Source organism: Pieris rapae, chromosome Z (assembly GCF_905147795.1).
Source record: "Pieris rapae chromosome Z, ilPieRapa1.1, whole genome shotgun sequence".
In the NCBI taxonomy this organism is placed as follows: Eukaryota; Metazoa; Arthropoda; class Insecta; order Lepidoptera; family Pieridae; genus Pieris; species Pieris rapae.
Window position 1 is genome coordinate 8,383,224 of NC_059534.1, and position 14,767 is coordinate 8,397,990.

The following is a 14,767-nucleotide window of genomic DNA, read 5'->3' on the forward strand; positions in this document are numbered from 1 at the left end:
ATCACCGCTTTGTCTGTGAGTGCTCGATGTCGTTCAAACCATAGATTATATTATTCCTATATGGCCGAACAGTTTACAGTAGTGAACACTGAATAGAAATTTCTGTAAACTGAAAACCTCAGTAAAGTGAGAAGTTGGAACGTGTCCATATTATATTAAAATATATATTATCGTATAAATTCTTAATAAAATAACGATATTCAGCGTTCACATCACACAGAATATGTAAGTATACTACGATAAGTATTATACCAGAGCCTTTAAAATTTTGTAACTGGATTGTTTTGTGGCAATAATTATTCGTTATTAAAAAAAATACAAAATGCAGGTATTGTAGTATTCATAACGCATTAATTTTAATTCTTATAATCAATTATTTTATTATGTTTGTTTATTATAAACTAAAATGAAACTAGTACATTCTATGTTGAATTTTCCTTGTTTGGTAGACGTCATAAGTCATAACGATATTACGGATTAAGTAGTTGTAATGTGATTAAAGTTTCGTTGCGTTTGCTTGTATTTAATCGTCACAAAAGATAATTTAAAAAAAATAAATTTATAACTTGAAAGGAAAATATTTTCTAGAGTACCAAAATGAACAGTTCATATCAAGGGGGTGTACCCGACGATGATTATGATGTATTTCAAACATTGTCTACAACAATTGGAAGCAATATAAAGAAGATATCACAAAATGGTAAGGCTCTATTGTTTTTTATTGAACTAAATCATCTTTTGTTTACAATTTTTGTTAATGATTTCATATTGTGTAATGTAGCATCAATGCTATTAAATCAATAAAATCATATAAATAAAATACTAATATTTGGCCAAAATTTTACTATTTAGGATGTGCTTTAATTATTTTCAATCCAATTTTTTGAAACCTCTCCTTATTAGACTTGGTAGTCTTACCCCAGTTTAAGAAAAATCAAATTTTTAGATTCAAATTTACATATATAAATATACAGTGTAAACTCTATACAAAACCACTGAAGGGACTGTGCATTTTATGATTTTATAGTGTTGTTGTTAAATGAGGAGAAACTAAATCAGAATTAGAAAAAGAAAATGTTTATTTTAGACTAGTGTAGTAATAGTAGTTATGTACATAAAAAATAATCTTATTTGAATGCTATTGTGGATAGACTGTTCATTTTATCTGATGTCTTTTGCTGCACCAATTATTTTGTTGTATCATTGTATGGAAAAAAAACTATACGAACTAAAGTCAATTTTGATTTTGACCTTTATTGGGTCGGTAAATTGAGGGATGTTATATGGAGTTTACACTGAATATAATTTGACTTTACACCATTTAAGTTTGAGTCATTTTATGAACTAGTTTAGAGCAATACATCAGAACCATGGTATAAGGTTTTTTGTTCATGGTTTTACATGAAATTTCATTTTCCAACACCAAATAGTAAATATACTTGTTATTTCTTAGAAAAAAATATAAGTAGTATTATAATTGAAATTAATAAACATTTTATTACAATTTCTTAACATTTTCGTTTTGTCACAGTGTCATCCATGTCAAAAATGGTTAATCAATTGCAAACACCGCAAGATTCACAAGAACTTCGGAAACAGCTGTAAGACAGTTTATTAGATATTTATAGTCTATTATATATTACATACAATAATTTTCACTAAAGAACACTAAAACGGAGTGTAAATGCATGGGGGGATATTGTTACTTTATGCATTTATATTAGTACTAATCTTTTAAATCTTACTATTTATAAAACTGCATTATTAAAGTTGATAAATTAACAGATTAGAAATTAATCAATCTTTATTATGACTTTGAATAATAATTAGTTATCAACTGTTTTATTTCAATTTATAATTAAAGATTGTACTACCAAATTGTACTACCTAAACATGTAAATCTCTTGTATTTGTTTGGTGTATTATATTTTAATTAACTTTTATTAGGCGTCAGATACAGAACTACACACAGAAACTTGCCAAAGATACTTCAATCATGCTGATGGATCTAATGAAAATGCCTGTGGATAAACCAGATCAGAAGCTAAACAGAGACAGGCTAAGTGATGAATATATGGCTACACTAAATGCTTTTCAGGTACCTAATCATCTTTCTTTAGTTAAACATTTTTAATTCTATGCTACTACGTAGAGTTATTCATTTGTATTATTTAAAGTAATTTGATAATACTTAATTTAATTTTTTAATTTTGACATTGTCCTTGTATATAGAATGTTAGTTCCATGAGGCTCAAATTAAAATAGGCAACAGAAAGTTTATAATTAATGAATTACGGAACTAACGTTTTATATACCTTATAGAAATTCTTGAATAAGTTATTAGCTGGTAACATCATGAATTAATTATATTTTATAGGCAACCCAAAGAACTGCAGCCCAAAAGTCAAAAGAGGATATCAGAAAAGTTAAAGCACAGAATTTTAACATTGGTGATGCTTTCGCTGTTGGTATGTTTCAATCCTAGAATGTTGAATGAATTTTGTCCAAACTTGCAAAATATACAACGCTGTTTGCTATTTAGTAATTTAAAAAACTAACAAAATACGTATTGTGGTAAATTAAATATTATTTAACTCTTATCTAACAGTGGTAATCTAAAGTTAAAGTTGGCAGCTTGTTAATTAAAACATGGTATTGATTAACAACCCGCCAATTTGGTACAATTGTACTATGTATTGCACATTTACCGCTAGACTCACATTGCATACATTAGTTGGCAATGTAAATGGCCATTTGCAGGTGGAAACAAGGAGTTGCTGGAATTGGGCGACCCACCAAAGAAACAGGAGCAAATGACTATGCAGTCAGAGCGAGAACTAATGGAACTTGAACAGCGTGAGAGTGATATAAGACAATTGGAGGTAAATGCGCACCTTTGCTATCTATTTTTATAGCTTGGTTCCTCAAATTACTGAAAAAGTAATGATGTACAACTTAGGGCCAATGCTCCTATTGATATTATAATAATGACTGCACTGGGAGAATGTAATAACCTGAAATTTTCTTATAGAGTAACATAATGGATGTCAACCAAATATTCAAGGATCTCGGCACTATGATACATGACCAAGGTACCGTGGTGGACTCTATTGAATCAAATGTAGAGTGTACATTGCAAAATGTTGAAAATGCCACACAGGAATTGAGTACCGCTGCTACATACAAGGTATATTTGTTAATGTCTTATGTAAAAGTTACTGCATCTGCCTTCAGTGCCACTAGCCCTGAATAACTTGAATGTGCTTGCCATGTGCATTAATTTCTATGACAAATGTAAGTCTAAAATCAGTCTATTAATATTTCTTGATGGTCTGACTATGCATATATATTCTTAAAAAAATATTTTCTTTAAACTGATTCTATCTGAAGTTTTATAATTAAGTTAAGACCCAACTGGACTTAGCTTGGCCCGAGTAAGTGGTGGAAAGCTATCAAATCACATTTACCATAACATAAAATATTTTAAAACTAACAGTTTGGATGTAACGAAAAATATAACAACAAAGAAGTGTATATAAAACTATAATAACGACGCAGTTATTTGTGTCATTTTAATAGTATTATTAACTACTGTCTGAATATATTTGAAAACCAACCAGCCACTCCGCAATGTCCGTTCATTAAAAAAAAAAGTAGTTATTCTGACATTGTTGTAATAATATTTGAGTTATTTTACTTGTTACAAATATGTATTTAAATATACAAATCATTTCTTAGTTTAATATTCGATTAGACTTAGTATAATTTACAAATTTTAGATACATATATAGAATATAATACTGTTATTAGAATATTACCGTGTGTAGCAATCTTTTACTGTTACTATCTTTAATGGAGGGGAAGTAACTAATTAATTTACAAAAAAAATATTGCACATGTATGATCTTTGTGAATTTCTAATATTTCAGAATAAGCTGCGTAAGAAGAAAGTCTACCTGACGTTGATACTCATAATAGTGATATCTATTATTTTTATTATTATTTTCCATAACTAGTTCTGTTAGTAGTAAATCGTATATTTATTAGGTATATGTCGGAGTGACGAGTCTGTCAGCTGTCATTGGTGATTGAACAGTCCAGTAATGTTGGCAAATCAAACAAATAAACTACTCATATTATTATTTTTTTTGGCTTAAATTTGTGCCAACTGGGCACAAGGCAGTGTTCACAACCTGAAGCCAGGCAACTATCGTGCCAGGGACGAAAAATTATCGTACATTCATAAAAATTATCGTACAAGTCAGGAAAATGGATAAAATACTTTTAAAAATCATATAAAACGTGACAACAATATGTTGGAAATGATTTATAATTTAAATCTTGTAAATTTGTGTTTTTTAAATTGAAAAAATAATAATTCAAATTAAATATTCGACGTATGGCAAGACCTGAGCGGGGAGTGGACGAGGGCACTTCGAATGTGATGAACGTGCCAACATTTCGAATTTATAATTCGAATTGAACAACAGTAACAACCAATGAAAGGATTGCGCCATGAAGCAACGGCATGTGATCCTAATAAAACAATGAGGCAATAGATGGCACTAACACTAAAAAACTGTAATTATTATAGGGCTATCTGTGTAATCATCAAATTTTTCATGAGAACGGAAATTATCGTACAATCTGCGTACGTTAGTCGAGTACCATCGTACATCGTACGTAGCTATGAAATTATCGTACATGTACGATAATTATCGTACGGTTGAGAACACTGGGGCACACGAGTGTGATGAACGTGTTACGTGCCTACATTTCAAATTTATAATTCGAATTGAACAACAGTAACAACCAATGAAAGGATTGCGCCATGAAGCAACGGCATGTGATCCTAATAAAACAATGAGGCAATAGATGGCACTAACACTAAAAAACTGTAATTATTATAGGGCTATCTGTGTAATCATCAAATTTTTCATGAGAACGGAAATTATCGTACAATCTGTGTACGATAGTCGAGTACCATCGTACATCGTACGTAGCTATGAAATTATCGTACATGTACGATAATTATCGTACGGTTGAGAACACCGGGGCACACGAGTGTAATGAACGTGTTACGTGCCTACATTTCAAATTTATAATTCGAATTGAACAATAGTAACAACCAATGAAAGGATTGCGCCATGAAGCAACGGCATGTGATCCTAATAAAACAATGAGGCAATAGATGGCACTAACACTAAAAAACTGTAATTATTATAGGGCTATCTGTGTAATCATCAAATTTTTCATGAGAACGGAAATTATCGTACAATCTGCGTACGATAGTCGAGTACCATCGTACATCGTACGTAGCTATGAAATTATCGTACATGTACGATAATTATCGTACGGTTGAGAACACTGGGGCACACGAGTGTAATGAACGTGTTACGTGCCTACATTTCAAATTTATAATTCGAATTGAACAACAGTAACAACCAATGAAAGGATTGCGCCATGAAGCAACGGCATGTGATCCTAATAAAACAATGAGGCAATAAATGGCACTAACACTAAAAAACTGTAATTATTATAGGGCTATCTGTGTAATCATCAAATTTTTCATGAGAACGGAAATTATCGTACAATCTGCGTACGATAGTCGAGTACCATCGTACATCGTACGTAGCTATGAAATTATCGTACATGTACGATATTTATCGTACGGTTGAGAACACTGGGGCACACGAGTGTGATGAACGTGTTACGTGCCTACATTTCAAATTTATAATTCGAATTGATTAACAGTAACAACCAATGGAAGGATTGCGCCATGAAGCAATAGCATATGATCCTAGTAAAACAATGAGCCAATAGATGGCACTTACACTAAAACTGTAATTATTATTAGGCTATCTGTGTAATCATCAAATTTTTCATGAGAACGGAAATTATCGTACAATCTGCGTACGATAGTCGAGTACCATCGTACATCGTACGTAGCTATGAAATTATCGTACATGTACGATAATTATCGTACGGTTGAGAACACTGGGGCACACGAGTGTGATGAACGTGTTACGTGCCTACATTTCAAATTTATAATTCGAATTGATTAACAGTAACAACCAATGAAAGGATTGCGCCATGAAGCAATAGCATATGATCCTAGTAAAACAATGAGCCAATAGATGGCACTTACACGAAAACTGTAATTATTATTAGGCTATCTGTGTAATTATCAAACTTTTCATGAGCACGGAAATTATCGTACAATCTGCGTACGATAGCCGCGTACCATCGTACAACGTACGTAGCTATGAAATTGTCGTACGTGTACGATAATTATCGTACGGTTGTGAACACTGGCACAAGATACTTCGCCAGTGTCGTGTAGATGGAGAAGGCACGACTCATATTACTTATCGGATTTAACAGATGTCAGACAGACAGACTGACGTTGATAATTTATGAACTCTGCTACTTATGACAATGACAGCTGACAGTAACGCCATAACTTCGACATATACCATTTGTTAGTATATTAAATTTCACTGATGTATAATTTGCTCCTTGTTATATTAATAACGTGTTCTAACTTACAAAATAGTAGGTGGTTCTGTTCTTAGCTCACTGTCTATATTTTATTCAAGAAGCATCCACATTAGTTCACGCTGTTTTATTTAATTGCATTCAACTATATTTTATTATTTGAATAATTTATTCATTTACCTTCTGTCTTGGTCTGGAAATTTTATTTTTTTATAGGTTTTATTTGACTTTAGAGTCACGATATGAATGAAGAATTTGAATATTTTTATGTAAATTCTGATGTAAAGTTTTTGCAGAATTATTTTACTATTGACTATAGTTTTATCAAGAGATTATCACAGAAGTGAAAAACGACTACGTACGTTCGTGAGTCCACCTTAACCAATTTTCGCACTCCGATATAAGGGTGATGTAATAATTTTCTTTAATCTTTTTTTATTTGATGTTGTAAATAAATATTCAGTGTATTCATTCCATTTGATGTATATATTTCTTAAATTATTACTTATTCTTTCTAAGAATACCTGGCCGAGTGTCTTCTGCGTGCGACTGATCTCCGACGACGATATTTCTCAGGTACATAAGGCTGATCACCTACTTGCCTATTTGAAAAAAAATCACAACGGAATAGTTACATAAATCTAACGGCCAGAACTGAAAAATTGTAGCGGTTTTTTTATATATTCTTGATGTATAATTTAACATAGATTCAAGTATTTTATCGTATTAAACAATTGTTTTGTATATTGTTAAATTATAAGATATATAGACTCGTGTTTACTAAATATGTTAGTTTTTCAACTAACATTGTATTAATCATATTTTAATTACATGAACACGCATTAAGCTTTTTGAAGAATTAATTTGTGTATTAAATGTTTACATGTATATTCTGCTGACTGTACCTACTTATATAGATTTAAGCAATATTTATAAGCAGCTGATGTATTTTTTATATGAATCCGATTTGTATATGTGAACGATTTTTTTTTTCATTTAACCATGTTGCAATAAATGCCTAAACGCATGTAATTTGTATTTAGTTTTTAAAAGGTGCATCTAGGTATTTCTTTGTATGTAATAAAACTATATTGTATTTTATAGCTGTTTTATTTTTCACAATACATACGTAGGAAATACTAAATTGGTGAATTATTGAGGAGATTAGCCGACCGAATCTTTATATCCAAGATCTATTAACACTACCTTGACTATGTGAAATTTTCATAAATTATATATAGATTTTTAAAGGGTTAAATATTTTTAAACTATGAATTAATTTAACGAAATTGAGCTAATTAATGAACATTGGAGGGATGTCACGATGATCACGGCTGCTGAATATAAATAACATTAGGTCAGCCAATTCAAAACCTTTTTTTGCTATTTCTCGCCTAGGTTGCTCCAAGCGCTATTATAAGCGAATTGTCCTAATTACAATTGTGCCTAGCTTCGGCCCTCCAATAAATGTCACTAAAGGCGTCCACTTCGAGGTTTCAGGGTGTAGTTTCGGCTATAACACACTGCGTCATAAAAAGCCGTGCTGGTAGCCCTCGCGATTCTAATAGCGATTACTCTCTGCGACTGTATGAGAATGTTTGTCGGTTTAACTTATCTGTCCATCAAATGCTTTTTCCAACCCTACATTTGCGGACAGGCGGCGACACTAAATGCTTGTAAAAACGACCGACAATCATCCGCTCGATCAGCTTGCTGGCTACATCTAGCGGGATCATTGGGCGATACGCTGAGGGTGAGTGAGGTGAGGGCCGGAATGAGATTGTGCACGCCGTCAGGTGCGGTTCTCACTCCGAGAAGGATGTTTTCATTTTGTTCGATCCTCATCCCTTGTTTGCAGATCTGGCTCCATATTATCGTACAACCGACATATTGAGAGTAAGTGCGGAAACTAAGTCCACAAACCAACTGTCAGAGGTAGAGTCCAGGGGATCGGTATTCGTAGCGGCGCGGCCGTTTAGAGACTCGCAAAGCAGTGTGTTTGTGAGCCCTAGTGTAAATACGAAGGGTTGGTACCGCAGGCAGCGAAGCTGGGCGACCTCCATCGACCACTAGAATACACGTGATTTTGGCAAGATCACACTTGCTATTAGATTTATACATTTTACACTTTATTTAATTTATAAAAGTAAAAAATTCTTGTCTTTAATGCCGACCACGTCTTATTGTTGGGTTGTGAACATTGTTATATAACTCATAAAAAATTACAGAATTCAACTCACGCGTATTAATTTACACGGTATGTTAAGACTACAATTAAATTAAATGAATAGAACGCAGTATGTAAATTTCCTAAGGTGGTTGTTTTTTACAACGTTTAAATATTTATTTTTTATTATATATAAACGACTTATGCAATTAAATAAAACATAAATTAATTACAAAACCATTTTATTACATTATAATGGAACTTGAAATGTGCAATTGTCTGCTTTCGACAAAAACTTTAGGCTCAACGAACATTAACCTCTACTAAAACTACTAAAGATCCTTTACATTTCCAACGACCTGCCTCATCACAATGGCAATAAACAATAGGTAAATATTTAAACATACATTGGAAAAATACCTGAAAAACTTAAAAAACGCATTAATAAATACAAAAATATCTTAATTACATTTATCACATATATGGTATGACAGCCAAAAATTGTAAAAAAAATATTTATAATATCATGACGAGTGAAACTAAATCGGATAAATACATCTCAAAGGAACTATAATAATACAAAAAAACATGTAATGCTCTCGATAGAACAAAACATTAATATTTTTTTTTAATAAGTACATCTAAACTTTCCATTATTAAATATTCGTAACCAGGATTAAATAAAATATATAATTTGATTACCACAATTCTGTACAATACATTATTACCATGCCATTACAATATTTCTATCTAAGATGTTATTCTTTCGATATGTACACTCCTTTCATTGGTAAACTATGTGGGTTAAAATTTTATTTTGCGAACAGATTGAATATTCCACAGGATACCACAATTGCCTTTTGATCTTCTAAACTATACAACAATGTGTGGGAAAATAATTAAACTATCTGACTATATCGTTGAAAGTTGAAACATCGATATTTCAACCTGATTTGTCATATTATAACTGTCTTTTGGGTTGTTAATTAGTCTGACATGAGATTGATGTAAATTGTCAATTTCAGTTAATTTGGCTGGTTTATACTTAAAGATTGGCTACATCTTGAAACGATCTACTCTATGATAGAGACGCGACATGAATCCTGTGAAATATACCTTCATTTCTAAATACCCACTTAACAAACTAACTACCTTATAGCTATTCGAAAAAAATATATCGCTACAAATATATTTGGAAAAGTAAATCAAAACCTACGCTAGTAAATAAATGATGAATAAATTAAAAATAGTATTTATGCAAAGTTTTAACAATGTTATAAAAATCATCATATAATCAATTATCACAATAGTAAATACGATAGTAAAGTGTACTGTTATGTGTATTGCCTTAAATTATATAAAATGGAAAGATGGTCAAAAATGTATAATGTATAGAGGTATATTATATTCCAAGACATTACGAATCATATTTAAATGGAATGCGAATAATATAAAAAGGTTTTAAAATTTGTTCAGTGTCTAGACTTAATCAAAACGCCTGTTATGTACTGAAAACAGTCACGGAATAGATAAATGGCAAAAAGGTCGCTTGAAACATCACAATTATTTAATAATTAATGTATCACGCCTGCAGTGGTCACCCTACATTTATCTATTCCGTGTTACAAGAATCACATAAGGGAATACTGAAATATAAATAAACTACGTAGCAACTTCACGGCAAAGTAATCATTTGTACATCTTTTATAACGGGAAACATGTATCGAAAGGCACTTTTCGCAACTTATTTTCAATACTCGATAAATAAAGATAGCATACGGTTTAAATTTTATGGTATAGAATAAATTAAAAAATAACTACATTAACAGTAATAAAACGTTTGAAGCCATCTAACAATACCGTAGTAAAAATGATTCGTTCATTGTTTATAATTATATCCGTAAATGACATAAATAATGTACCCCAAAAAAATCTATACCAATTCATAGGCTTATGTTTATCTTAAAATATGATATCATAACATAGAAGTAGGATAAAATAGATTAATAATCTTTTTTTACTGTAAAAAAGTTACAGGAAATTTAATACGGGAATCTCTGATACGATACTGAGACGTAAACGTCAAATTTGTTTAATCTTAATTAATAATTGAATCTTAATCTTCAAATAAACATTCACCATTAAAGAAATTTGACGTTAACGTCTCCATCCATGATTTGTGGATTTCACTTAAAACGATATTAAAATAATTATATTTCACTAACGTCACGATTAATCTGTGCACTAGTAACACAATTTCCGAAGTGACAACTATAAGTGATACATTTCAAATTATAAACTATTTCTATAAAAATGTCTAAATATACTCTACAGGGATTTTCGGCTCTCACTTATATTTGCCACTGGTAGTAAATGTCACCGAATCATTATTACTATTGGTATATAGTGCGTAGATTTAGTGCGGCTACATTATCCATCATATATTTAATAAGACGGAGTTTGATAAACATCTGTTGACCACTAAAACGAACACCAAAATACGGGTAACGTCTATTTTATTTATAATATTTCTATATAAGGATTTAGTGTAGTAATTGTACGAATAAATTGTAGATTTTCTACTATTGTTTAACTTGTGTTCACACTGGACACAAACTTTTTATTTTGAAGGATTTCACCAGTTAGTTCCCTTTACCTTCAATATATATATACCGATAAAGCCAATTGACACCATTGTAGATATAACAATGTATCTCCCTTTCATCATTTTAAAACAGTGTAATTTTGAGTATTTATAAATGGGATTCATGTTTATTTCTTCTTTAAAAAATAACCCATTTAAATAATAATAAAAAATTGTATGGAGAAGTATCGGTCATATCAATTTAAACCTCACAAAACAACACCAAAATTTTCTTAACAAACTAACGCTCTATCGTAAAAATAAAATTTAGCGTTTTTATATTCGACTTGTAACGTATGAAATGAATAAAATATGAAAATTTCACTGACGAACGTTCTAGTGGTTAACAGATTAGGACAATTAGCGTCTAACACGCAACAGCTTCTGAAATAGGGTTTTCAGTGATACGGATTACTGGCGAGTGGCGACAAGGACGACGATCACCAGCGTGAATGCTGTCACTTCTTGGTAATAAAATTCTCTTGGGCATCGGTGACACTGTAAATTAATAAAGTTAATTATTTATACGTGTTGTAAAAAATATTTATCAGTTATCAAAAACATTTAAGTCTATCCCGATCTCACAACTCTTTCAATTTAATGAGGCTGATAAAAATCCAGCCATTTTACTTTACTTTAGATAAAATCAATGTTTGTAATGGTATCGTGTTTTGTAAGAACAAAAACAATTACTTTAAAAGAAACCTCACAACCTTTTCACGGGGATAACAAAGCAAACAAGGTTTCATAAACTTGTGCGCCACAAATTGTGAAAAAGTTTGCTCTTTGCTCTACGTCATCTACAAAGCTTCGCTTTGAAACAAATCGTTTGATATGATCCCAATTATCAGCTTTTGCATTAAATTCATGAAAAATCAGGCTCCATTGCCTTCATTTTACACTTCGTCACCAATATTATTTTTAATAGTAGTTTATGAAATGGTCATAAACATCAAATAGTTGTGATTTTTTTTAATGGAATCTCGCTGTTGGCCTTAAGGGCCTTTACAGCTCAGCACGGCCTATTTTGGCGAGCTTAACTCGCGCAAGGGCGTCTCCTGTGAGACTCGAACCACAGCTTGGGCCGTCGCGGGAGGGTCAATCGCCTGAAGGGCAACTTCAGTGATTTAGCAGCAATACTATTAAATAGAGGACTGGTGTCTAAATATTCTATAATAAAATTAGAAATACAAAGTTCCTATGCCTAAAAAAATACTATTGCATAGTAGACAAGTAGAAGACGTTACGGTTCTAATAATCCTGATTTTTGGGTGCCGGATCTTACTCAAGTATAGCGTATCGCGGTTAAACGAAATATGGTCACCCGAGTGCCCAATTAAGAAAAAAACATGTCTGATTCATAGAGTTTCCGAAATGTCACTATGTTTCCAACATGTAATACAAAATAGATTCCATTTTTTAAGCCACAAGCTGTATATCAAATTATAAGTAAAAGAAAACAAAAGACGTGTCTTTATCATTCTTATTTTTTTAACAACATCAAGGCGCTACATTGAATCGAAAATTCGACTGATTCACAACATTTAGGCGGTCGTGTGGATCGTGTATTGTTAATTTTCCAGTTAGAACTTGCCATACGTACCTAGTAAATTATACTCAAATGGGTGTAGCTGCGTGTACGTATATGTATGTTTGCATTTTTATAAGAGATCTTTGTTGTGTTGAAAGCGCAATATGAGTAAATAACTCATTGTATAAGACACAAATTCTATTTATTTTGTGTTGTACGAAAAAATAGTATGACTGGGTCTACAAACTATGAAACTACAAACTAAAAATAATTCATGACAACTTACACTGTGCGTTTTAAATGCGTAGTCGCCATTTTCTTCTTTGTAGCATAAGAGCTAAGAATAAAATGATTTCAAATAAAAAGCAAATAAAATTAAACAAACAAAAAAGAAATTATACATACAAGCTTAAACAAATCAAAGACAACTGAATAAAATGCATGAAATTCGGAGAACCTAAAAACTAATAAACCATCAACAAAACAACAATGTGCATTATAAAAAGCGATACGTAACTAATCGTTTAAATAAGATATGCCGGCTTCCTCACGATGTTTTCCTTCACCCTACGAGAGAAGATTAAATGCGAACATAGATAGCATATTTATGCACAGACTATCTAACTACAGGGATGAAAGTCACACACTGAAGCCACTGTAGGCTAGTACTATACCAATGTTTTAAGCACTCACCATAGCCTTCGCCCTGTAAAAAGAGACGGAATGCCTCAGCCGCTTTACCGGGTTCTTCTTCAAGCACCATTGAGGAGTCGGATATCTGAATGTTAGCAAATATTGCTTATAGTATGACATTTCTACTGTTGAGTCTGTGGGGAAAGGGAACCGGTAGCGTTGCAGTTACGCGAACTAATATCTTTTTTTCCGAAATCTATACTTTTATTTTTAAGTAAGTATAAAGATACTGATCTATAATAACGTGACAGTGTTGTCAACATAACAAAAAGGGTAATTTAGTATTCTTTGACCTCAAATCCCACGGCGGTTCTCTTTCCGTACGGACTTAAAGAGGCCAATGCATACTATTACTACCTAAGTTTAAAAGTAGTTAGAGTAAGTTACCAGATCGATAAAGAAAGCATTTGCTTTTTATGGCTAAAATAAGGTCCCAGTGTAAATTATATACTAAACAATCTGACATTTCATAGGTGTTGCTAGTAAAAACGTTGTCCACCCAAAAAGAGGGAAAATTTGACAATTAAAAATAAAATGCCATGTTTTACCTACAAAAAGCTTAATCTAAATATTCAATTACTGAAGAGACCTAATACAAAAATAATTAATACATATTTGATTATTACGAACAATATATAGAATTAATTAATTAATTACATATTAATAAAGTTTTATCGTCTTTTGTTACCTGATAACATAACATAAACAATAATACCGATAATAAATATTTACTGTATGCAAATATGAACACATTTCTTCGTAATAGAGAATGACGTATCGCTATAAAGAGTGTTTCTATATGTAGGTTTTAACGCAAACCAACCAAGGTGGGCTCACTTCAACGTTACAAGAAGTGTAATGTTAAAAAATATAACGTTACTAGCGGATCCGACAGACGTTGTCCTGTCTACACGTCTTTAATTTCAAAATTTCAATTTTTAAAAAGCCATTTTGATGAAAATTATTATGCAAATGTTATGACAATATCTAACGATCCAGCACATGGTCACACACGATATAACACAATGATAACAAAACTTTTTTTTAAATTTCGGGACAGACTAAAATTAAAATTCGAATATTATTTAAAATTTGACACTGCGATGGTAGCGCCGTCTGTCGGATCCAATGTAAAACATTCCAAAATCAACAACAACTAATAAATTGAAAATTAATTAAAAAAACATTGTCCAGCGGACAAAATTGTGAATCTAAACCATTCCCAGATCCCCTT

The 14,767-nt window shown here is 31.6% G+C and overlaps 2 protein-coding genes across 6 annotated transcripts in view; one reads left to right on the forward strand and one right to left on the reverse strand.

The window, feature by feature from the left end:
* Positions 1-55: 55 nt before the first annotated feature.
* LOC110998150 (syntaxin-7) lies at positions 56-7,599 on the forward strand. Of its 3 annotated transcripts, none has more exons than XM_045634279.1 (8): positions 56-225; positions 589-700; positions 1,532-1,601; positions 1,948-2,098; positions 2,378-2,468; positions 2,761-2,882; positions 3,032-3,187; positions 7,018-7,599. In XM_045634279.1, exons 2-8 carry the CDS (start codon positions 598-600, stop codon positions 7,135-7,137), a joined length of 813 nt encoding a protein of 270 aa, XP_045490235.1. In that variant the 5' UTR covers positions 56-225; positions 589-597; the 3' UTR covers positions 7,138-7,599. The 3 variants fall into 3 exon arrangements, with proteins under 3 accessions (XP_045490235.1, XP_022122322.2, XP_045490234.1); XM_022266630.2 differs by lacking the exon at positions 56-225 and adding an exon at positions 308-328 and having other exon boundaries at positions 3,930-7,599; XM_045634278.1 differs by lacking the exon at positions 56-225 and adding an exon at positions 308-328.
* A 1,297-nt stretch (positions 7,600-8,896) lies between these two features.
* LOC110998163 (protein NDRG3) overlaps positions 8,897-14,767 on the reverse strand; it is a 36,757-nt gene continuing 30,886 nt past the window's right edge. For 2 of the 3 annotated variants that reach the window (XM_022266652.2, XM_022266653.2), the window contains 2 exons: positions 13,534-13,618; positions 8,897-11,807 (listed from right to left, as the gene is read on the reverse strand). In XM_022266652.2, the coding sequence (XP_022122344.1) occupies positions 11,677-11,807; positions 13,534-13,618 (216 nt within the window). In that variant the 3' untranslated portion in view covers positions 8,897-11,676. Of the gene's footprint in view, positions 11,808-13,126; positions 13,178-13,533; positions 13,619-14,767 lie in introns of all 3 variants that reach the window. The other variant, XM_022266654.2, reaches the window with a different exon arrangement.